At 52.6% G+C, this 25,665-nt stretch overlaps 2 protein-coding genes across 2 annotated transcripts; one reads left to right on the top strand and one right to left on the bottom strand.

The window, feature by feature from the left end:
• Nucleotides 1–10,588: 10,588 nt before the first annotated feature.
• MIND_01425600 (uncharacterized protein) lies at nucleotides 10,589–12,320 on the bottom strand (the record flags this gene model as incomplete). The annotated part of the gene is made up of 2 exons (XM_037370638.1): nucleotides 10,589–11,793; nucleotides 11,969–12,320. 2 exons carry the CDS (start codon nucleotides 12,318–12,320, stop codon nucleotides 10,589–10,591), a joined length of 1,557 nt encoding a protein of 518 aa, XP_037212909.1.
• A 1,594-nt stretch (nucleotides 12,321–13,914) lies between these two features.
• On the top strand, nucleotides 13,915–14,996 carry MIND_01425500 (uncharacterized protein; the record flags this gene model as incomplete). Its single annotated transcript, XM_037370637.1, has 4 exons — nucleotides 13,915–14,111; nucleotides 14,161–14,286; nucleotides 14,334–14,475; nucleotides 14,526–14,996. 4 exons carry the CDS (start codon nucleotides 13,915–13,917, stop codon nucleotides 14,994–14,996), a joined length of 936 nt encoding a protein of 311 aa, XP_037212908.1.
• Nucleotides 14,997–25,665: the final 10,669 nt, after the last annotated feature.

Genomic DNA, 25,665 nt, shown 5'->3' with positions numbered 1-25,665 from the left:
TTGATGAAGTAAGAGAAATGCTAATCTTGGGAGATATGCATTTCACTGAAATGCCAGAGGGACCACTTGGAAGAGAGCTATTACCATGGGTATATGCTGGAACTTGTGTCCCTTGAGCAATATTATATTTTGTATAGCCCCTAAGGATATATCAAAGAGCTGGCAGGAGGATAGGCACAAGATGTTCAACATACGAGCCACAATCCCCTATGATGTCTTGAAACTCTGCATATTGTGCAGGGGAGGTCCGGAATGGATCACAAAGTGTTGCTCTGATAGTTTGAAGAATGCAGGACTGGCATTCCTGAGCGCGTCCACCATTCACACTTGCCCAGTCATTGAGGTTCAAGCCTAATGGTATCACTGTACGTGGGAGCACAGTGGGACATGGAGTTGAGGTGGATCTATCCAATCGTTGGAAGTGGGAATGTAAATGGAATGGTGGAAACATACTCATCTTTCAGGCATGCAGCAGTGTACGGCCCGAGGATAAGATCAATTGCCAATGTTGCTACCCGCAGACCATTAGGGATGCTAGTGCAAGGAGTAGAGCCACTCACCGACATGTGTGGATTGATTAGGGCCTGGAAACATGTATCCCGCACAGGCACTAGCCACAGTGCTCCGATACGACTGAAGTGCTGTTTGGCATCCAGTTGTACAAATTGTAGCCGGAGAGACCATGTTGCGATATTGTATATACTGAACGCTGGGATCACAAGCAATTGATGCCGTCAGAGCGGCGGCACACACGGCAGATGGTGCTGGAGAGGACGGAAGCTGATCTGGGGTATACAGCTGAAACGCCACTAGCGCCTGAATGGTTCCATTGGGCTGCGCGGCAAGTTCGGTGAGCTTATGCACCGTGTTTTGCGTTGGTGGTTGGCCAAGGTGCTTGAACGATTGATGTTTATTGGTGAGTCCTGGGGGGCGCGCAGAAACGATGGGGAAGGCGCTGAGCAAGAAGACGACGAGGTAGTGAAGCATAATGATTACTACGGACTGGGGGTTGCGTTGGCAGGCTACATATGAGGTGGACAGTAAATGGTACGCATCCGGTGTTGCCCCTGGCCGAAAGACCGACACGGCGCCGTGGTCCCGGAATCGAAGCACAATTCTTGAGGTGATAAAACCCCTTCCCTTCAAGCTGCCTGTCCCCGCCAGCTGACAGTTCATCATGGTGGCTGTCGGGCCAGGTATTCACAACGCACGGTCAATGCGACGTGGAAGCCTGCGAGCGAAACAGTCAGCAGGAGAAGGAGATATTGAATGGGACCACCCACGGGGAATGGAGATTCCGCGGGCGGCGGCGCGAATACCGCAGCAGAAATCGCGGCCCGGGTAGCGGTCGCCGTACTTACTCAAGCTGTACTAGGGCGGCCCGCTCAGTTGCGTGCAGGGAAATGGAGGGCTCCCCGGGTTTATCCAGTCCCATGAGTGCCCGCAGATAATCGTCGACATGGCCGTTAGAAGTTGAGAAGGATGACGTGGGAATGCCTGTGACTCACATCAAATCCGGGTCACATCATGAAAAAAACCTTCGTTCCGACAACGACATGGCGACAATTGCGCCAGGGCAACAGCTGCTGGAGGTTCCCGCCGAGCGCATGCTCGCTTTTCTGCTTCCCATTTACCTCGTGTCTGCCTCCATGTGTACAACCGACACCGCTGCCACGTCATCGCCGGCCACGTCATCGCCGACTCAGCAGAGTCGTTACAGCGCGGCACAGGAATGTGCTGGAAAACGGGAGAATGTGCGTCTTCTGAGAAGGTTGTCGATGCCGATGGCCGCACGCCGCCGCCGTCGCCGCGCGAAGCTGGGAGAGACGGAGAAGCGGCGGGCAGCGTTTCGGCCGCTCGCGCGATATTCATTTCCCCCTCCCGGCTACACATGTAATGATGCTGACGCGCCCGAGTCATGTACGCTCATCGATGCGCCCTCATTGGCGGACTTTGCGGCAATAAAGGAGCCTTGACTTGGCTGCTACGGTCACGATGTGCGTTTCATTCATCGTCTTTTTCTGGAATTCATTCTTCTCAGTATTCCGACGCTCCTCCTCCGTCCGTCGACGCGGACGTGCGCACCGCTACATCGAATACGCTCGGGGTGTAAAGTGTCGAAGCTAGGCCCGGGGACGGTCTCTTGACTCCAGTGGTGGCCCTACTCAGGCTCCACGCGCTGGCTTGGCTCAACATCCAACTCCCGGCCACAGCGCTTCCGGGCTGCGGTTGCTCAGTTTTCCGGGCACTCAGGCGCGGCCCATCCACGCTCTCACCGCTTCGCACGCTGCACTTCAAGCGGCGCCGCATTTCAAGTGCTGCAATGAGCTGTACAGCCTGTAATGCCGCATCTGCTGTTTGGAGACCGTCGGGGGAAGCCCGGCTGACGTCAGTGGGTCGACAAAGTGCCCAAACCATCTCTCGTCAACTCGCGCAGCCGCTCTTCAACAAGTAGGGCCCGCTCCGGCCACGCTGGTACCCACCGCTCCTCCTTCCGGCGAGCTCACGCGGCGTTCCGGAGCAGAGAACGCGCGCAGGAGCCAATATTCTTGGAGAGCACCAGTCTGCGGTTTGCAAATATGACGGGGCTCACCCCGGACAGACGGCGATTGCACCATAGTTTACAGCTGCCCGACGACGACTATTGCGCGAGCCTGAGCGCGCTTGCTCATTGCAAGCGCCAAGTCCACTACTCAGTAGCCCTCGGACTTCCCTCGTTGCGCACGCGGATCGTGGTTGTCGTACCTCCGATCCGCCGCCGCCGCCGCTTGGAGCCAAGTATCACGTTCAATACTATTCCCTGGCGCCATGGCCCATCGAAGACACCAGTCGCCGGGCGCCGGCGTTACACAATTGAACACTGACATGAGTCGGCATTGCCTGTGGCCGGAATGCAAGCCGTCTAGATCGTGACGTTCTCAACGATCCTCCTGCATGGAATGCATCGCGATTCCACCGTCAGAAATCCTGGGGTGGCCTGTCCACGGCTCCGAGCTGCATGTCGGCGAGTGTCAAGCAGTCGTGCCTGCCCGCACGACAACAAAAGGTACAAGGCACTCTCGTGTCATCCGGTCCGCCGCTTCCTCCGGCGATACAAATCACATATGCCGAGTCTTACCTCAATAAAGACTTCCGATCGAGCGCCACGCGCTGTACCGCTACTCGCCCTGCTGCTGCTACGATGAAAATCCAAACTTTTGCTTTGCTCGGTGTGTAGGCTCGAGGTCGCCCCATTCCCTCGGATTAACATCAACACAGCCATCAATCTCTTCCTTTCGTCAATCGTGGCCGAATCCGCCTCTGATTCTCGATCCGAAGACAATCCCAACCCGAATTCCGATGTTCACCCACGGAGTCCGACATGCGGTGGGTAATTTGAATGGTGGATGCAATGGTTAACTTACTGGCCATATTTTGCAGCCCCAACAGACCAGACGGCGCTCAAACGGAGAGTGGGATACTACCAAGGCTGGGCTGCCACTCGGTACGTTACACCCTTACCGCCCATGTGCTTATTTCTTAAAAAGAGTAGAAAATGCATGGAATTTCTACCTGAACAGATTCCTGCAGGCAGCTTGACCCACGTCAACTTTGCATCTGCTGTGATTGACTCCAACTTCAAAATTGCCCAAATGTCAGATGGGGATGTGGATCTGTGGACACGCACTGTTTCACTCAAGAATGACAACCCAGGGCTTAAGGTCTATCTCTCTGTTGGTATGTTCATAAGCTTGTGCATGTTATGAGTAGCCTAACCCTTGCTTGCTTCCAGGTGGTTGGGGATTCAACAATCCCCGAACTTCCAACCTGGTTGGGTCCTTTGCAAATACTCTCACCTTTATAAACTCAATTACCTCTGTGTTGCTGACATATGGATTTGATGGGATAGACCTTGACTGGAATGTATGTGTCTATCCTGTTACACCATGCAGTGCTGATTGCCATGCAAGTATCCGGGTGCACCAGACCGAGGCGGTATTGCTGCAGATCGGGCAAACTATGCCAATTTCTTGAGTTTGCTTCAGGTATGAAATGTCTGATTGTGACTAACTTGGGACATGTTGAAGATATGTTTAGCCTGCACTGAGTGACAGAGGCTATGGACTGACATTGTATGTTCCACTGCTACATTTTTCATTCAATATCTGACCGATTATTAGCACTGCTCCAATAAACCCATACTATCTCCAATATTTTGATCTACCTAAGATGTTACTTGTATGTGGTGAACTTTTATTTTAACTTCAGACTATCTTATGATATGTACAGCATGCTGACTGGCTCAATGTATGTACTTCACATTTCCGTTTTTGACTTTATCAAGAATCCATCTTGTAGTTGGCTGCATATGATCTTCATGGTGGGTTTTCCTGCCCCAGTCTATTTGTTCCAAGGGTGACTTATCTATCTAATACTCAGGTTACTATGATGGGGCTGGTGTGAGTCCAAGTCATGCTAATCCTCCACACTGTCCTCTAACTGCTTTTAGTCTAGCAATGAGTATGATTGGATGGTCCTATATGTTCTGATTTTTATATTATATATAGTGCTAATATCCGAGCCCATGCCAACTGTGTGTCCATTCTTTTTTGTCCATTGATGGCTGCTGATGTACCTTCATAAATTAGTGACTGATATTAATAATGCGCTCCAAACCATATTGTCTCAAGGCATAAACTCAAGTCAGATTGTCCTTGGAATGTAAGAAGTGGTTTCATATATGCATTTATGTTTTTACCCTTACCTTATAGGGCTTTTTATGGTAATTATTCTCCAGACTCACAGTGAACTCTGCCAAATCTCATTCTAGGCCGCTCTTTCACTCTTGCCAATGTCGATTGTACTTCGGCAGGCGAATGTCTTTTTGCATCAGGTGGTGATGGTGGAGAATGCAGCACTAGTCCAGGAACCTTGATGTTCTCTGAAATCCAGGATATCCTTGCTAGTGATGAAAATTGGGCAAATCTTGATTTGGATGCTGCAGTTGCAACAGTAGTATTTGAAGAGTATGTTCCTTCATAGGCCACTGCTTGCCCTGACTAATTGCTATAGTAACCAATGGGTCAGTGTGGAGACTGCAGATTGTGAGCTTTGTTATATATTTTCATCTTTGCTTATGGTTGATAACAACTAAAGCATTTGCCACAAAGATCACCCTGTATGTCTTTTCATATTTTTGCTCTCTGTGCCATTTGAATTATTTGGGATCCAAGTGCTAACACATTGTGTCTTGGTGGATCAATGATTTGGAGTGTGGATCAAGTAAGCCCTATAATATGCTGATATAATGATTGACCCTCTTGTATCAGGATGATACATCCTATAGGTATATCAACTTTCAGTAGCAAGTCAAACTTATTAATTCTGGATTAGTGCTATACAAGCACTATACTCTCCAGCTCCTGCTATCTCAACACCAGCTATTCCTTCCTTTGGTCAGTGCTATACAACAGGTTGTGGAGTACCTGGGGTAAGCTTTTAGTCTCTGTGAATAATCACTTTTTCACTGATTTTGTTGGTCAACAGTGCAATCCTGGTTACCGTGCCAGCATAACATATTATAGTCCTACAGATGGAATATGTGCTCAGAACAATCCTGCCAATGTCTGTTGCCCAAGACCCTACCTTCCAGCAGAATGTCGGAGTCAGTTATATCTGATAAACATTTCTCTGCTTTTTTTTATTGATATAAACATCAGAGGGTGGATATACTAATCAAATCACACCCTGCAATCCTCAATGTAACTCAAATGAGCTCATGGTTGGCAAAGATGTCTTTGGTCCCACCACTTCAGACTTCTGCATCAGTGGAACAGCTGGGATTTGCTGTACAGTTGATGCTCCCTTCCCCCCTGAATGTACCATAAATAGTATAAGAATGTTCTATTCAATATATATACATACTAATACACCCACAGGTCCCAACTGGTCATGTCCATACCCATTGCCATATTCCAACTGTGGATGGCATGGAACACCTCCTTTATGTACTATATTTCATTTCCATCTTTTTATGAATTTGGTCACTAATCCATCTAGGTGATGATGCTGCTTGTCCTGCAGGACAAATTAGTTTATGTAAGAATTATTACAAATGCTACTGATCCTTCTTAATATTTTCAGTAACTGATCTACTGGGTGATGGTCAGAGGCCATGTAGTGGTGGTGGTGGTCGTGTTTTCTGCTGTGATCCAGCAGTTACAGACAAGATACCGCTAGTGGATGTGTTCCCTAATACCAACATATCCAGCACTGAGGCAGCATATGTTGAGCTCAGCAATGATATAGGAACAACTGCATCATTGATCAGTAGCAATTCATCCTACCCAAATGGAAATCAGATAGATCATCCTGCAGCCTTTGGTGAAGTAGTTATTAGCTCACCAAAGGCAAGCTCTGTCTCCTCCATGGCTACTACGTCCAACTGGGTGATCATAAACTGTGATCCCCACAGTGATCAAGAGCAAACTGTATTGTTCAAGGCATCCAAAAATAACAGGAGACTAATAAATGTCTAGGTACTTGTGTATTGCTCCAAGCCAAATGACCCCTCTTGTGCCCATGTTCACATTGGTCTGCCTCTATTATAGAGAATATGACTGGGTTATGCTAAATATCTATCCTATAGGAGGGGCAGAAAACACAATTATTGAACTTCCTCAATCCTGTGGTGCAGGCCCTTATGCCCGCATCATCAGTCTTCAACTGCAATCTAATCACAGTGTCCTCCCTAGTAGTCATTTAGCAATCAAGCCTGCCAATGAAAGTGTCTATCTTCTACACTTTGACTATGACTTTACAGCAGTTCCTCTTGAGAATGGACCAATATATATGCGTATTGGTAAGGCCTTTTAATGCCACTTGATACTACTTACACAAAGTTTTATAGATTCATCTGATATGCCAAGTTACTGGTAAGGAAAACTCTTATGTCTATCATTTATTTATTGAATTTAGGGATAACATTGTGGCCTCTGCACCCTCGCGTAAACGACAGTTAGCTATATTCTTGCATTTGCGAATATGTTCTGATAATTTATTTTCAGAATTCTAGATCATACTCTGGATAAACCTGTTGTCAAACGCTGGTTTGGAGGATTTCCAGACTGGTTTGCCAAGATCAATACTATTACCACAAATCTTCCATATACCAGATCTTTCAGTAAGAGATATCTGATAAGGAATCAATATTACTGACATTATCTAGATTGGCATGGTAAAAGCCTATATCTTCATTGTTAACATTTACTAAACAACATTAGATACAATTCCAATTTTTCATGATACCCGTGAATGTGCAGGCCTACCACAGTTCAAATCTACATTGGATATCAATCTCAGTGGCCAAGCCAGTATGTCGGTTTTTATGTTATTTGTTATAGTTTAACATCTCTTTGATAGGACTAAATACTAAATATGGACTATATATAGAGGTAAGTTGTATCTAACATGTTTAAGTATATTAAGTACTTATGTATAGGGCACTGTGGTCCCTCCAGAAATCACTGCAGCATATCTCTATTTTAGCAAGCATCCTTTCAATTCTATGTTGGGCATATAATAACACCCATGATCTTCCCTAGGTTCTGATGCACGTGCCTCACTTTCAGTCACCATTGAAGGCCAAGCAGATGTAACATATAACTCTGAGCCAAGTAAGTATATCAGGTGATATTAGAATGTTGATTCTCATTCCATCAATAGTTGTCCTAGGAACATATGGATTTCCAGGATTATATGTCCCTGGTCTGGCAGCTATAGGACCAACACTTAAGCTTACTGGATATAGTATGTGCTCTGGAATAATATCTTTTACAGTCTCTGAAAGTGATATATAAAGTCAATGGACAGATTTCTGTAGCAGGGTAATTATTCACTTCAGACAATATGATATCAGATGCAAGTTTTCATATCTTGTATAGGAGCTTAACAACTGGCATCACATATGACTTCCCTTCAGTGTCTTTTGCACTTGGCAAAAGTACTGATCAAGTAGGCCCAGCTGCTACAGCTCCGTCTGTCATTACCTTCTCTAAAATACTCTTGCTCATATATTTTATAGCTCAGTTAGTAGTGGCTATGGCTATGACTTCAGTTATGAGATGGAGCTTGATGGTGACATATCCATTCATCTGGTACCATCTATACAACTAGGAATCCAACTGCTGGATGGGAAATTGATTGATGCCCAAGCATATGTGCAGGCAGGTATGTATATCACTTTTCTTGTCATTTATCCTATATGAATTTTTGGCTAGATATATCTGCAGGAATTGGCTTTAATGGCTCAGTGTCAAATTCAGTCAGCCCAGAGGTAGGTCTCTAGAATATCTAAATTCCTGTATGAACCTTATAGATCTGTGTCATTCCTCATTATGGGGTTCAACTATCAGGAGGACTGATAGGAAATGTGCTCTACTGGGAGCCTGGCTCTACTAATTGGCCTTTTTATACCAGCAATACTGTTGTTGGAGATAAGGTATAGTGCTTGGTAAGAGGGAGTTCCTAGAGCTAACAAGCATAGTGCTGGAGCTCTATTACAGAGCCATCTCTCAGTGGTAGTTCTCAATCCAAGCGATATTCACAGCCATTACATATCCAATATCAAGATGGCTCTCTTCCAGATTTTGCCTTACTTAACTCAACAAATTCTCCTGCATATCTTCAGTCCTCCCCAACCACAAGCATACAGCCAACAAGTCAACTTGAATCCAGAACTGGGAAGAGAAAGTGCCCTGGATGGATGAACTGTCCATCAGTAGGAGAACAAGTTGGAGGAGTCCGATGGGATAATGATATCTGGCGCGAACTTGACCTGGAGCAGCCTGAATAGTAAGCTTTACATTCTACCCTTGGCCCTGCTTTCTGATCATATAAACAGTGTTGATGGTATATTTCTTCATAGTAGAAGATATTTACTAACCGACTGCTTTAGATAATATTGGGGCAGCACCTGGAGACCTATTGCCCCGGGACTTTGAAATATTGGGTGGAAATTTAACTAAGAGACTCTCATTGCCCACACCTATGGTATGTGACAGTTTTATATAAAATTTTTAGTTTATTTAAAATTTCAGGTTACATCCCAAAAGGGGGGGCATATCTTTTGGACCCTGGCCATGTAACACTCTCCAACTGATTTGGGCCAAAATGGAACTGACTCATCTAACAGATTCTGGGACTGATGGAAATTTCTACTATCTAGCAAGACCAACTGACTTGACTTCTGACAATGTACCTGACCCAGGTGTCCTTATTGAGAATCCTGGCGAGTCCTATGCAAAAGAGCATGTCTATGAAATGCAACTCAGTATGTAAAACTGACCTCTGAGCCACAGAGCTGATTTTTGGTCTCTTAGTGACACAGTTCATTGATTTTCTGTTCACAAATCAACCATTGATATATGGCTCCGGACCTGGTCCTGACCAGAAGGAATTCAAAAGTTTTGTCACAACCTATATCAAAGGGATAACAAATTTTCCTGTGCCTCCAAACAGGATGATGAGAACAAATGAGAATCTCATTGATCAGCTGCGTCGATGTGTGCCTAGTGATCACCAGTCTGTCCTTGACACAATGCCCACATTGGAGGGCAACCAGAACCGGCTCAAGGCTGCAGTAATCTTTCCACTTACATGCTTTCTGCCCGATACTGATAGTGTTGGCACAGGCATTTGGAAACAAAGCATTCCGGACAAAAGCAAAATTCACACAGCATGACTATAGCAAGAAAGTATTTGTCCTTCGCTCGGTTAGTAATTCTATACTATTCTCTATTTGAAGTTCATAAAACAGATTCTTGGAATGGCACAATACCTAGCGCAAAATGATGTGCAGGCCCAGTTCATATCCGGCAGTAACTGTATTAAAGCTGTCTGGTATGTGTCCTATAATGTTGAGATCAATATCTTATCCTGATAATATCTGAAGGAAAACATGGCATACGGCATATATTGCTGTAAGTACATTTAAGAGGCTAGCAGTGTGAAATACTTAGAGTTATGTTAGAGCAAGCCCCCTGCCGCATCTAAACCTGACAACAAGCCCCTTGAGGATGTGTACACAGAGTGGATAAAGGATAAAGTGCAGACTACCCTCAACAACATCCAAGATGGTGCCACCACCCTTATGGGCTACCTAACAGATGAGGTTACTGCTGACAACAGTATTATCAAACCTCCCAATGTTGCCATTGGTGATGTGCCCTTCTCAATTATTGTGGATACAGATAGGGATCAGCTTCTGAGGGGAGCTAGGGGAGTCTTGACACAGGTAACACTGAATCAGATCAGAGCCAACACTGTGACGAAGATCAATAACCTCAACTATGGGGCACTGTTATTAGTTTTGTAAACAGACACTTATGGCATACTTCTGAAAATGGTGAAGTTACTTGGAGCACGCGGAAGTTAGGACCTGAAAATTTTCTCTAAAACCATGTATGGATGCTTGTGGAAATCTTTATCCCAATTACTGGTAGTTCCAGCGCACCCAGAGGATCTTCTTTGGAATACCTCTGCAGACTTCAAAAAAATCTGCATCCCAGTCCAAATTTACAAAAAATAAATAAGTTACAGCAAACAACATCTAGAACCGCAGCTCGCGCAGCGCGCCGATGACGTCGCGGATGTCCCCGCGGTTCCACTCCCCCGTCCACTGCGCCGGCTTCCCGCTCTCCTCCGACTCTGTGTGCACGTGCTGGAAAGGCCCCGCACCGACGCGGAACACGTCCCCGTGCCCGCCCGTGAGCCAGTGCACGTCCCCATGCGAGCTCGACAGCGACGGCGACAAGGCGCGCTCGTAGATGCGCACCTTGCCGCTCCCGCTGTCCCGCGGCGTCGCGAGCCCTTCGGGTTCGCCGTGTGCTGATGAGGAGGACAGATCGGGCGAAAGCGGCGAGCCGGCATCGACCTCCTCGTCATAGGCGTAATAAGCATACCCGTCCTCCGTCTCCGTGAACACGCTCCCCGTGTCTGTCGATGCTGCAAACGTCGATGTCCCGTCCATGTCGAGCGGATGGCGGTGCACGGTCGCGAGCGACTGTCCATCGTCCGTTGCAATTGTTTCGAGGTCGGGGTCGGAATCAGGGTCCTGCCCCGCGGTATTCTGATACCGTCGCCTCACCGCAACTCTATTGCCAGGGACGACGGCCCCCTCTGCCGCGGCGAACTCGATGGCGCTGTACATGCTCGATGCGTCGAACAGTGACGGCGCGATGCTCTCCGTCCGTGCCAGCGTGCCTATCGTGCCTGTGGAGGAGAACGACGGCGCGCCGTAGGTTGCAACACCACGTGACGGTGACGGCGGGGGCTTCGCCTTGCCCTTGCCCTTGAGTTTGAGCAGCCGTGCAAAGGCAACCGGGGGTGAATTTGGCGTGGAATTCGGCTTCGCCTTGCTGTTCGACCGTGCCCGTGACCCCGCACCGCCGCGGCCGGTCGGGCGGAAGAACACCGGGGTTTCAGCCGGCTGGGGAGTCACTGTTGATGCTGCTGCTGCTGCTATCGGCATCGGCGAAATCGGAGTTGCATCCCTCGCATCCCGCCTTCGTGACCCCATGCCGCCTCGCCCCACAACACGGATACTCCCGCCCGCCACAGGAACACTGCCGTCGCTCGTCTTTGGCCTTGTCATTCTCAGCGCCGGGTTACTCGCCATGCCCGCGGCACCCGCCAAGTTCCCGATCGAGAGATTCCTGGCCCGCGAGCCATGCCCGCCACGGCCGACGACACGAACGGGGACTGCGTCGGAATCGGGGTTTGACGACGATGTGCTGCGCGTGGTAGTGGTGGTAACTGTCGATCAGTTAGTCATTAATGAATGATATTCTTAGATGCATTGAGTCCATGGCCACGACGGTGATGGTCGACGTCGGGCGGGAGAAGTGGAAGGCACGAGGCACGACAGCGATGCCGGTATCCCGCATACACGGAGGAGAAACAGAGAAGGGAGGGGGGACGCAAAACGCACTCGTAGTCAAAAAGCCTATCCTCGACGCGGAGCGCATCCGGCTCTTTAGGCCCATCTTTGCTCTCCTACTCGCAGGGTTGGTGCTCATTTCCTTCGACTCCGCAGAGAGCACGCTGCCGGTGCTGACGCTTGAAGTCCGCGTTCGTGTCCGACTCGGCCCGGCGATGGACTGCAGCGAGAGAGCGCGACCGAGCGAAGAATTGCTTGTGCTGGTGGGCAAGATGGTAGTGGTGGGCAGAGAAGAAGCGTGTGTTGGCACTCGCAACGAGGCAGCCACGGATGACAGAGGAGCCACGCCTGTCCCACCCGAAGTCGTGTAGTGCGGCGGTATAGCGGTAGTCGCAGTCGCCATCGCGCTGGCAGCAGTGGTGGGCGTCGAAGGTAGAAGGCAAAAGCAAAAGCACAAGCGAGCGCCACCGTCATATTCCTTCCCTACCTACCTTACCACGGCCAGGCACGCCACTGGTGGCACATCTCCGGATCCGCGCCAGCGGCTCAGCGTTGCGAAGGCGATCGCAGACCCCATACATATTTAGGACAGAATCATGTTTCTGTCCCCCGATGACTGGCTGGTCGGTATCAGCCCCGGCCTTTCCGCAAATCCCTAGCAGATCGCGCATGGGCCTCCTATCTGTCCTGGCAGTCGCGGTTGCGCGATGCCGGCGAGCGGCGCCCCCTGTGGCCCCCCACCTCCAGCGTTACACTCGACACTGGCGAAGAACGGGCTGTTATCAGTGCACGCTGCTTCGTGTGCGAGAAATGCCTACCAGAATAGCCGAGCCAACGAGCAACCAGCGAACCAACAGCGAACAGCGAGCGGTCGTTATTTCCGGACACCTCTGCTCGGCTAATCTATGCGGGCAGTAAGGGCATCATGATCATCCGCATCAGCATCACATCAATCTGCCATCCGTCCACGCAGAAGCCGAAGCCACGACGCCGATGGGCCCAATCGCACAACTAGATACTGCTGCGAGCGTGGGCGCCGAGCTCCTCGTTGGGTACCACTGCAGACGAATATTCGGTCAGGCGCCACGATCGGGAGAAGGGCCCGCATTGACTCGGCGTATACTTTTCACCCGCGTCCCAGCTCTTCTTGACCGTTGCCAACGAGCGCAGAAGAGGGGCTATCGCTATCGCTATCCACCTCGCTCATGATCCAGGACGAAACCGCATCCCTTGCCTCCCCTGTTCGCAATACATTCACCACGCACCCAAGTCGCCGCGCTCCACTTCCACGGCTCGCCGGAGATTACTGTCCCTTTATCGCCACCCTGCCCGGCTTCCTGAGTCCCGAGTCCCGATTCCTGGAGGACACATATGCATGGCGATCGCCGCGAGGGCTGATATCCGGATATCCGTTGACAGCTACAGATGGCGGGTGGCGGCTGATGCGTATGCAGAAAGATGGTAAATGTGATGCGCATGCGTGATGTGATGCGACCTCGGCCAAGATTTTTGCCCGCCACTTGGAGCTGACTGAGCCGTCTGAGCGGCAGAGATAACAAGGTGCACGTCCAGCGCCTGAACTTTAGCATGGGGTAATCAACATCGACTGCTACTGCCACGCACGGCCGCCGCAATTCTAAGAGATCTAAGAGATCCCGGACCCGAATAGTGCTGTTGGGTCCGACAGTAAAAAGACAGCAGACAGGAGCGCTTGGGCTGTGCATACGGCCCCCACCAAACAGTATCCCGAGAGAATACGAGATGTCCTCTGCGAGACTGCGACAGGAATAGCGTTGTTCTCGCACCGCCAGGACAGCCTGTGCCGAAGAGTAGACTCCAGCTCATTTCCAGAACCAAACACAGCCAATCCACCACCCAAATTTGGAAGCTGTGCCGATCAAATTTGAATCCAGAGTGGGGGCTGTGTCAGTGGGTCCTGGGCAGTGCGCCGCGTATAAGAAGGGGTCCCGCCCTTCTCTATTGTCACACACAATTCGATGTACGTCCCCTTCCTCACCAAACGGCGGGGCGGCGGGGCAAGCGCTGGTGGTGGGCGATCCAGCGGCAGCAGCAGTGGGGGGCAAGAGCGGCTCCTCGTCGTCATCCTCCAGCGGGAAAAGCGGTTCTTCGTCGAGTGGCGGGAAGGGCGGCTCATCTTCAAGCAGCGGGAAGAGCGGATCCGGGTCGTCGTCAGGTAGCAGCGGAAAGTCTTCGTCAGGAAGAACTTCCTCGATAACGAGCAGCGGGAAATCGCGGTCAGCCTCGACGTCTAGCTTCGGCGGGGGGAAGCCGTTTATGATACCGAGTGGACAGCTGTTTGCGGGGAGGAGTGCAGGCGGGGGAACGCGGGGACAAGTGTTTGGCACAAGGTGGGTTGTGGACGGAATTGTCAATGCGATGCGCTGACTCGACACAGGGCATATGGCAGCGGCTACCCTGGCGTTTACAGTCGCGGCGTTGGCGGTCGTGGATTTCCCTTTTACTTCTGGCCGCTGGCGTGGGGCACGAGTGCAGGACTGGGATTCGGCGCTGGTGCCGCGTATATGCACACTGACGAGGTCAGTCTCCTCCATTTTCCGTTGACAATCACTCACCAGCTATCGCGCAGTACGGCGAGCCAACGAACTCTTCTCGACCGGGTGGTGTCATGGCCTCCCTCCCCTTCACCTCCAACTCTTCTTCGTCGACATTCCACCTGGTCGCAGACAACACCACGCTCTCGTCCCTCCTCGCCCCCATAACCACCAACTGCTCGTCATTCCTCGCGTCCCCATCAGCCAACACCACGCTTTCCCCCTTCAACAGCAGCGCACTCTTCCCCGAGCAGGTCGTTCAATACTTCCGCGCGTCGTCGGTCGCGCTGACGCTCGACGGGTACAACAACTCCGCCGTCTTTGCAGCGGAGAATAGCACGAGCGACACGGCGCTGCCTGCGGGGACAGACCTTGCCCTGCTCGCGTGTCTCAACGCGACCATCGGGCAGGCGGTGCCACTCGTTAGCGGCGCAGAGAGTCAGGCGCGGATGGGGATGCTGTGGGTGGTCGTGCTCGTCGCGGTGGTTAGGGTGTTCGGGCTGTAGGCGTTCGGGAAGAGGAGGGGTATGACTGACGAACTGAATGACTCAGATATGACAATTGTGATAATATGTAGCAAACACACCTTTGTAGCCCTAGTATCTCTTCACTTATACCCATCTACGCGCTTTGACCATCGCGCCTCGCATGAGCAACGCGCGTCCAGAGTCCAGACATGGAAGAGTGAAGAAAAGGAAGCCGATCGCCGCGCCACGTGTTGATCACATCATTTTGTCAACAACTACCGCCATGACGTCACTATTTCACTCTTCCTTCTCTTCCCCGTTCCCTCCGCTGCAAGTGTGCTGGCATCGGTTTTGAGCTCCAGAGACCTACTCTACATTAACATTGTGCAATGTGTAGTGGCCTGCTTCCAGTCGTCAAACAGTCCTTTACTACTTCTCTCTCTTTCATCAGTAGTAAATATTCAAGCTATATGTTGTTAGCTATTTACCCTACACATCCCATAGGCAACTAAATAACAATGACTATGTATATGCAAAATGGTCACAAAAACTGAATGAGCTGTTTATGGGTGGTATACTGTATCAAAAGCTTTTCACAACTTTCAACTCTTTTTCAGACTTTTTATGTATAACTTCAGGCAATATGTTTCCAGCAAAAACACCTCCCAAAGGTATTAATACAACTTGTGATTTAAAACAATATCTTTCATTTCCTCAACTACAATCTCAAGTATTCACATAGCAACTTCCTTCCAGAGCAACTACAACTTTGATATTTTTTAATATGCAGAGCAACTTGAAATTGATTGGCTGTAAAACTTACTACAACTTTCATATCATATATTGCAATTAAGCCAAGTCTTGTATTGGTACTACTAGTAGAGACTGTAATTTATCATCATATGCCTTATTACAGTTATTACACCATCAAGAATTAATTTCTACAGACTAAGATTGAAGAGGTACTCACATCGGGGATTCGCGCAAAAATGGGGGCCCAAAGCAGGACTTATTTGTGGGAAAGCTGGCGCCAAATGGGGTCAGCCGATTGGATTTAAATCAAGGCCGCGGATTTCTGTGCACGTGACTCGGAAATTACCTTATTTGGTAATTTCCGAGTCACGTGCACCTAAATCAGGGCCGTAACAATCGGCCCCCGTTATTTGGGCCTGTATCTGCCACAAATAAGTCCAGCTTCGGGCCGCTTTTTTTCACCAAAACCCCGATGTTACTAGACAGGGCTGGCGCTACCCCCCAGCTTTAAATGTTACTTGAATCAGGTGAATTTTTAGGTAAGAAAAATCCCATCAACTACAACCTGAGAATAGCACACAGGTGCCCAATGACCTTCTTAAATACCTGGTCTACTAATATGACTATTTTCTAAATTGTACTTATACTTATTTATCGATTTGACAGGAAATGTAGAATACTTACTTAGCAGACAATCCCAAGGTGTTAGTATGGTAAATTACTGGGTGAAACATATTCAGATACAGCTTTGTATCTGAATTAGGAATGTGTGGAGCAAATGAAGCTAAGGCCAGTAGAGATGGCGAGGTTTGGTTTGGTTTGGTTCGAGTTCAGGGACTTTTTTGGTGAACGCCGAACCTGAACTTTGGTTCAGGTTCAGCCCCAGCTTGAACTCTGAACCGAACTTGGCGTTCAGGTTCAAGGCGGTTCAGTTCGCATTCGGAACCCGTTGGAACGCAGAACGCAAGGCCAGCGCCAAACTTGGGAAACATCATTCAAAAAAGCGCCGCAGTGTGCCGGCCAGGCATGCTCGACAGTGCCACCAGGCCGGCCCCACAGGTGAGGAGCCAACCCACCCATCCACAGGCCTGTGTGATGGGTGTGCGTCGCACAGATGATGTCCGGAGGCTTCCAAATCGGGACAATCGGCCGGTCTAATCTGATTAATTAGGGCGGCCCGGCAACCCGGGCGTACGGTGTTCGAACGCGTTCGGACCAGGTTCAAGGAAACTTATCAACAGATGAACGCTGGACTGAACCTTTGGTTCAGGTTCGGCGCCACGCCGAACTTTGAACCTGAACGCCCATTCAGTTCGGTCCGGTTCGCGTGTGAACCGGAAGCCCGAACCAGACGCCGCCATCGCTAAAGGCCAGTGCCAAACATGTGTATACATTCACAGGACATCTGGTTAATATAAGAGTAATAATAAGGTAGTTGACTAATACACCAAGAGGGATTGTTACTCTGAGGAGCATGATGCATCATTGGTAGGGTGTGTCAGGGGAACCCCCGCTTCGGCCTCCTTCGGACCCTCCGAACGCATCCGAGGCGCATCCGACCGGCGCCCCCTCGGACGCTCCGACCCACCCCGACCATCGTCCACGGCCTCCTTCGCCCGCACAATCACCGATCCGTCAAGACCCTCCCAACGATCACCTTGGGACAGAGCCTGCGCGCCGCTCAGGCCTTCTGCGCTCTACGTCGGCAGTTACAGACGACCAGTATATAGTTGGCGCCCTAGCAGGCGGACCCTTAGAGTTTCTTCTCTTTGGATCCTCCCCTGCTAGGTCGGTCCCTCCGTGTATTTCCTGTAGTCTTATTCACGCTTTGGATCCTCCCCTGCTAGGCTTTCGTCGGAGTCTCCAGGGTTGCCCTTACAGCAGAAGAAACTCTCTACGGGATTAACCGGTCAAGATTGCCAGGTTTGGTGCTGACTCAGGCTCGGAGTACGAGTCCGTACCCCCCCTCGTCACCGCCCCTGCCACTTGACCCCTCCTCCTCTGCTCTTGTCGTCTTTACGCCCGCTATGTCTACCGGAGCTGCTCCGGACGCTGACGCGCGCATGGACGCACTTGAGGTGAAACTAGACAACCTCACCAATATCCTCACCCACCTTGCTTCCCAGGCTTCCGCTGCCGCACCACCTCCGGCAGCTCCCGAACCGCCCCGGCATCTCCGAATGCCCCCGACGCGGATGCGTTATTTGGTGACATTACTGTCGCCTCAAAACTGGTCTTACGACCAAACCCCCCTTTGCGTTTAACGGAGATCGCAAACGCGGCCGCGCCTTCCTATACGCGGTCAAAACCTACGCTCGGCTTGCCCCGGAGGCCTTCGTAGTTAACGGAGAGCCGAGCGAAGAAAAGGCCCGTCCGCTACGCCATGTCCTATATGGCGGAGGGACCTGCTCAGCAATGGGCAGAGCGTCATGGGAGCAAAAACCCCTTCCCCTTCCCTCGGTGGAGCCAGTTCCTCTCCGAGTTTCGCCTTCGGTTCGTCGAGGAGAACGAACAGGACCTCGCGCCGCTAAGTTGGAAAGCGTGGTTATCACATGGGAACGCGGGATGTCTACGGATATACCGACGACTTCGAGGACTTGATGGACCTCGCTGGCTTCAAGACGCGTTGGTTAAGGTAACCAAGTATCGCCACGGACTTGACCCCTTGATCAACAACGGCATCACCTCTTCGAACGACCCCCCAGACCTCCGTGACTATCTGGGCTGGCGCACTCGGGCTTTCCGACAATATGAAGCCCTGGTGCGAGCGAAGCTCATTAAGGGAACGGCTACCCCGCGACCGCCTCGGGAGCTCCGCGCGGCGCCTTCCCCATCACTCGTTCGGCAACTCCGTTCCCCATCCGCCCGGTGGCCCCGCCTGTGCCACCCGCGGCCCGCGCCCCCGTCCCGGTACCTCCGGCTCCCGTCCCTATGGAGCTGGATCGTACTAGGGCTCGGGGTGCCCCTCGTCGAGCCTGCTTCAGATGCGGCGACCCCAACCATTTGGCTCGGGACTGTCCGCTCCCCGCGACGTCCGCCATGTGGACATCCTCGACGAGGTAATCCAGCAACTTGGCGATGAGATGCTGGGAGAGCTGCTTGCGCGGTTGTCCGATACTGCGGCCTTAGCGGAGGCGCATTCGGAGGCTCCGGCAGAGGATTTTGTCCCCCGCGACGAGTGACTGGTGTGCCCTCTGTTCGCGTCCATAAATCGTTTCACTTGTTTGTATGATGAATCAACTCCCTTGCCCTACAACGAGCCCGAAACGAAAGACGCACCCTCTGCCCCCTCCGAAGCCCCCCTTCGGATTCGCCGACTTGCCTGGGAGAAAAAGCTACCTGGCAGTTATACCATCTCTGCCGCTCCTGGCGTTAACTCGCTGCACCTCCCCCTTGAACTTGAGTCCACTGCGAACGCGCTCAAGCTCTCCCTCTCGGGTCTGGTCGACTGCGGGGCTACTTCGGACTTTATCGACACAGAATATGTCAACCGGAATAATGTGCCAGTCCGAAATCTCTCAGTACCCATCCCGGTCTACAACGTCGACGGCACCCCCAATGATGCTGGGTCTATTCGCCAAATCGCGGACCTCGTTCTACGGTACAACGGACACTCCGAACGCGTTCAGCTGGCTGTAACCCACCTTGGGAAACAGGACCTGATACTCGGATACTCCTGGCTCAAAAAGCATAACCCCGAGATCAACTGGGAAACAAAGGAGGTGAAAATGAGTCGTTGCCCCCTGCAGCTGCTCTACCTGCCGTGACGAAGAGCGGACCGAACGCGCCGAGGTTCGGCGGCTCCGACTCCTTAAATCACGACTACTTGCGGGCGCCTTCCCCACTGTTTGCGCTATCGATATCGCTGGCCCAGATGATGCTGACGACGAGCTCGGAGCTGCTTCGGACCCTCCGGAGCCCTCACCAGATCTCGACGGCGACGAGCATCTTGAAGACGGCGACCGCATCTTCTACACCTCCTTTCGCCCAATCGAGGAGATTCGCGCTGGGAGCACCGTGTCCCAACGCCTTGCAGAGGCCTTCGCCCGTAACTCAGCCCCCCCCCTTCAGAGATTCCGGACTGGGCCAAGGAGTTCCAAGACGTCTTTGACAAGGAGTCCTTCGACACGTTACCAGAGCGGAGGGCTTGGGACCACGCTATCGAACTCGTTCCCGACGCGAAGCCCGCTAATTGCAAGGTGTATCCGATCTCCCCCTTGAACAGCGCGAACTTGACGAGTTCATCGAGGAGGGACTTGCCACAGGCCGTATCCGCCCTTCGAAATCTCCGATGGCTTCCCCTGTCTTCTTCGTTAAGAAAAAGGACGGAGGACTTCGGTTTGTCCAGGACTACCGCGCCCTCAACGCAATGACGATTAAGAACCGGTACCCCCCCCGTTGATTAATGACCTTATCAACAGGCTTAAGGGCGCCCGTTACTTCACCAAACTCGGCGTTCGCTGGGGGTTTAATAACGTCCGGATTAAAGAAGGAGACGAGTGGAAGGCGGCCTTTCGGACCAACCGAGGGTTGTTCGAACCTTTGGTGATGTATTTTGGCCTGACGAACTCCCCCGTGACTTTCCAAACGATGATGAATGACATTTTCCAGGATCTCATTCTCTCAGGAGACGTTATGATCTACCTTGACGATATCCTTATCGCACATTCGGACCTCCGTAAGCACCGCGAGATCGTCTGCGAAGTTCTTCGGCGACTCCGAATGCACGAGCTGTACCTTCGCAAGGAGAAGTGCGACTTCGAGAAATCGTCAATCGAGTACTTGGGGGTCATTATCTCGCACAACCATGTCGAAATGGACCCCGTTAAGGTCGCCGGAGTCTCCGCATGGCCTCCGCCCGAAAACAAGAAGGACGTTCAGCAGTTCCTGGGGTTTGCTAATTTCTACCGCAGGTTCATTCCGGGATTTCTCGGCCCTAGCGCAACCTCTCTTTGCGCTCACCAAGAAAGACCAGAAATGGACCTGGGGAGACGCCGAAGCCGCCGCCTTTCAAGCCATCAAGGACGCGGTCGTATCAGAACCTGTCTTAGCGATCCCGGACGACTCTCGGCCTTTCCGACTTGAAGCAGACAGCTCAGATTATGCGACGGGGGCGGTTCTTTCACAACAATCCGCCCCGGACGGGAAGTGGCACCCTGTAGCGTTCTATTCCAAAAGCTTAAATGATGTCCAGCGCAACTACGAGATTCACGACAAGGAGATGCTCGCGATCATCCGCGCACTCGAGGAGTATCGGCATTTCCTCGAGGGCGCCGCGCATCCGGTTGAGATCTGGACTGACCATAAGAACTTGGAATACTTCCAAAGGCGCAACACCTTAATCGTCGTCAAGCCCGATGGTCGTTGTACCTTTCCAGGTTTGACTTTACGCTGCACCACGTCCCAGGTCGCCAGATGGGCCGCCCCGATGCTCTCTCCCGCCGGCCTGACCACGGTATCTCCGACGACAACTCGGATGTCACCCTCTTACGCCCCGAACTGTTCCACGTTCGCGCGCTTGAGGCCGTCACTGTCTCTGGGCCTGGCTCCGAACTTGTCCGCGACATCAAGGAAGCGCTATCCGGTGAGCCTGACCTAGAGGAACCCGTCGCACTTGCGGCTCGCCAACTCTTGAAGGTCCGAGGTCAAGCTCGGGGCCCCCGCTCATCGCGTTCGGACGAGTGGGCCGTCTCAGGCGACCTCCTGTACTTCCGTGGCAAGGTCGTAGTCCCCAAAGACAAAGACCTGAGGAGGCGCATTATAGAGCTCTGCCACGACACGCGTGTCGCCGGACATGCCGGGCGGTTCAAGACCCTGGAGTTGGTTTCGCGCAACTACTGGTGGCCACAGATGTCCCGCCATATCGGACGCCACGTCGCGACCTGCGACTTATGCTGTCGTCACGAAGGCCCTCCGAAGGCTTCCGCACGGGGAGCTACATCCAACCGAAGTCCCCCCGAGCGCTGGCACACCGTCACTGTGGACTTCATCGTCCGAGCTCCCCGAGGCCCATGGGTATGACGCGGTTATGGTAGTGGTTGACGCCCTCGGGAAACGCGCTCACTTCACCGAATGCCATACGACAATAGACGCGGTCGGAGCTGCCCGCTTGTACTATCGGAACGTCTGGAGACACCACGGAACCCCCGAGAAGTACATTTCGGACCGCGGTTCGCAGTTCATGTAAGGGCAACCCTGGAGACTCCGACGAAAGCCTAGCAGGGGAGGATCCAAAGCGTGAATAAAAGCTACGGGAAATACACGGAGGGACCGACCTAGCAGGGGAGGATCCAAAGAGAAGAAACTCTAAGGGTCCGCCTGCTAGGGCGCCAACTATATACTGGTCGTCCGTAACTGCCGACGTAGAGCGCAGAAGGCCTGAGCGGCGTCGCAGGCTCTGTCCCAAGGTGATCGTTGGGAGGGTCTTGACGGATCGGTGATTGTGCGGGCGAAGGAGGCCGTGGACGATGGTCGGGGTGGGTCGGAGCGTCCGAGGGGCGCCGGTCGGATGCGCCTCGGATGCGTTCGGGGGGTCCGAAGGAGGCCGGCGGGGGGTTCCCCTGACATCACCCCCCTTTGAATGCGGCGTCCCGACGCATAATACGGAAGGGCAGCGAGTCGAAGGTTGCTGAGGCGATGTGCCGTGGTTTACCCGGGTATCTCCGATAGAAGTCCGCAATCTTGTCTGGCGCAAAGACACGGTCGAACCGAACCCACGAGTCGTGTGAAGCATCGTAGCCTTTCCACCTGACGAAATAGTTAAGACGCTTATACCTTATCCTGGCATCCAAGATTTCCTCGACTTCCCATTCGGGAACTCCGTCCTCTAGTTCGGGGGCGGTTCGTCGTAGCCGGGTCGTCCGTCGAAGGGGGTCGTCCTGAGCGGGCTCGAGCTTAACAACGGGGAAGACGGGGTGGAGCTTGGAGTAACGCGGGGGAGGTCTAGCTTGTAGGCACCTTTGCTAACCTCTGCGAGCACCTTGAACGGTCCAAGGCGCTTGTGGGAGAACTTCTCGGAGGGCCGAGTCGTTCTAATGTCAGAGGCGTCCAACCAAACCTTATCACCAACTTGAATCTTCGGAGCGTCCGAAGCTTTCCGATCGTAGTACCGTTTATACTCGTCTTTGGCTTTAACGAGTGCGGCCTTTGCCTCGGAGACGCCGTTAGCTATCCGATCGCGAAACTCGTTCACCGACTCCAACTCTGAGCGGGCGCCTGGCTCGAAACCCATTCGGGAAGCCGGCCAGTGTCCGTCATAAAGGGTACCTGTTGAGTGGAGGAGTGAACGTGGTTGTTATAGGCGAACTCAGCGGCAGGGATAAGCTCGTCCCAGTCGTCTTGTTGGTAGTTGGTGAAGATCCGGATGTACTGCTCGAGCTCTTGGTTAACGCGCTCGGTTTGTCCGTCGGTTTGCGGGTGGTAAGCCGTGGAGGTAGCCGGTTTGACGCCAATTAAGCGCCAGAGTTCGCGCGTGAAGTCAGCGATGAACTGCGAGCCACGGTCCGAAATGTACTTCTCGGGGGTTCCGTGGTGCCTCCAGACGTTCCGATAGTACAAGCGGGCAGCTCCGACCGCGTCTATTGTCGTATGGCACTCAGTGAAGTGGGCGCGCTTTCCGAGGGCGTCGACCACTACCATAACCGCGTCATACCCATGGGCCTCGGGCAGCTCGACAATGAAGTCTACAGTGACAGTGTGCCAACGTTCGGGCGGGACTTCGGTCGGATGGAGCTCTCCATGCGGAAGCCTTCGGAGGGCCTTCGTGCGGCAGCATAAGTCGCAGGTCGCGACGTAGCGTCCGATATGGCGAGACATCTGCGGCCACCAGTAGTTGCGCGAAACCAACTCTAAGGTCTTGAACCGCCCGGCGTGTCCGGCGACTCGCGTATCGTGGCAGAGCTCGATGATGCGCCTCCTTAGGTCCTTGTCTTTAGGGACTACAACCTTGCCAAGGAAGTACAGGAGGTCGCCGGAGACGGCCCACTCGTCCGAACGTGATGAGCGGGGGCCCCGAACTTGACCTCGGACCTTCAAGAGTTGCCGGGCCGCAAGCGCGACGGGCTCCTCTAGGTCAGGCTCACCGGATAGCGCTTCCTTGATGTCGCGGACAAGTTCGGAGCCAGGCCCAGAGACGGTGACGGCCTCAAGCGCGCAACGTGGAACAGTTCGGGGCGTAAGAGGGTGACATCCGAGTTGTCGTCGGAGATACCGTGGTCGGGCCGGGCGAGAGAGAGGCATCGGGACGGCCCATCTGGCGACCTGGGACGTGGTGCAGCGTAAAGTCAAACCTGGAAAGGTACAACGACCATCGGGCTTGCCGACGGTTAAGGTGCTGTGCCTTTCGGAAATACTCCAAATTCTTATGGTCAGTCCAGATCTCGACCGGATGCGCGGCGCCCGAGGGAAATGCCGATACTCCTCGAGTGCCGGATGATCGCGAGCATCTCCTTGTCGTGAATCTCGTAGTTGCGCTGGACATCATTTAAGCTTTTGGAATAGAACGCTACAGGGTGCCACTTCCCGTCCGGGGCGGATTGTTGTGAAAGAACCGCCCCGTCGCATAATCTGAGCTGTCTGCTTCAAGTCGGAAAGGCCGGGAGTCGTCCGGGATCGCTAAGACGGGCTCTGAGACGACCGCGTCTTTGATAGCTTGAAAGGCGGCGGCTTGGGCGTCTCCCCAGGTCCATTTCTGGTCTTTCTTGGTGAGCGCGAAGAGGGGTTGCGCTAGGGCCGAGAAATCCCGAATGAACCTGCGGTAGAAATTAGCAAACCCCAGGAACTGCTGGACGTCCTTCTTGTTCTCGGGCGGAGGCCATGCGGAGACTCCGGCAACCTTAACGGGATCCATTTCGACGTGGTTGTGAGAGATGATAACCCCCAGGTACTCGATTGACGATTTCTCGAAGTCGCACTTCTCCTTGCGAAGGTACAGCTTGTGCATTCGGAGTCGCCAAGGACTTCAGCGGACGATCTCGCGGTGGCTTACGGAGGTCCGAATGCGCGATAAGGATATCGTCGAGGTAGATCATGACGTCTCCTGAGAGAATGAGATCCTGGAAAATGTCATTCATCATCGTTTGGAAAGTCGGGGGGAGTTCGTCAGGCCAAAATACATCACCAAAGGTTCGAACAACCCTCGGTTGGTCCGAAAGGCCGCCTTCCACTCGTCTCCTTCTTTAATCCGGACGTTATTAAAGCCCCAGCGAACGTCGAGTTTGGTGAAGTAACGGGCGCCCTTAAGCCTGTTGATAAGGTCATTAATCAACGGGAGGGGGTACCGGTTCTTAATCGTCATTGCGTTGAGGGCGCGGTAGTCCTGGACAAACCGAAGTCCTCCGTCCTTTTTCTTAACGAAGAAGACGGGGAAGCCATCGGAGATTTCGAAGGGCGGATACGGCCTGTGGCAAGTCCCTCCTCGATGAACTCGTCAAGTTCGCCTGTTCAAGGGGGGAGATCGGATACACCTTGCAATTAGCGGGCTTCGCGTCGGGACGAGTTCGATAGCGTGGTCCCAAGCCCTCCGCTCTGGTAACGTGTCGAAGGACTCCTTGTCAAAGACGTCTTGGAACTCCTTGGCCCAGTCCGGAATCTCCGAAGGCGGGGGGGCCGAGTTACGGGCGAAGGCCTCTGCAAGGCGTTGGGACACGGTGCTCCCAGCGCGAATCTCCTCGATTGGGCGAAAAGAGGTGTAGAAGATGCGGTCGCCGTCTTCAAGATGCTCGTCGTCGTCAAGGTCTGGTGAGCGCTCCGGAGGGTCCGAAGGAGCTCCGAAGTTCGTCGTCGGCATCGTCTGGGCCAGCGATATCGATAGCGCAAACGGTGGGGAAGGCGCCCGCAAGTAAGCGCGATTTAAGGAGTCGGAGGCGGCGAACCTCAGCGCGCTCGGTCCGTTCCTCGTCGCGGCAGGTGGAGCAGCTTCGGGGGCAGCGGCTCATTTTCACCTCCTTTGTTTCCC

This window comes from Mycena indigotica (assembly GCF_014461135.1).
Source record: "Mycena indigotica strain 171206Taipei chromosome Unknown Mind.scaff0020, whole genome shotgun sequence".
NCBI lineage: Eukaryota > Fungi > Basidiomycota > Agaricomycetes > Agaricales > Mycenaceae > Mycena > Mycena indigotica.
This window is presented reverse-complemented; position numbering and strand designations above follow the sequence as displayed.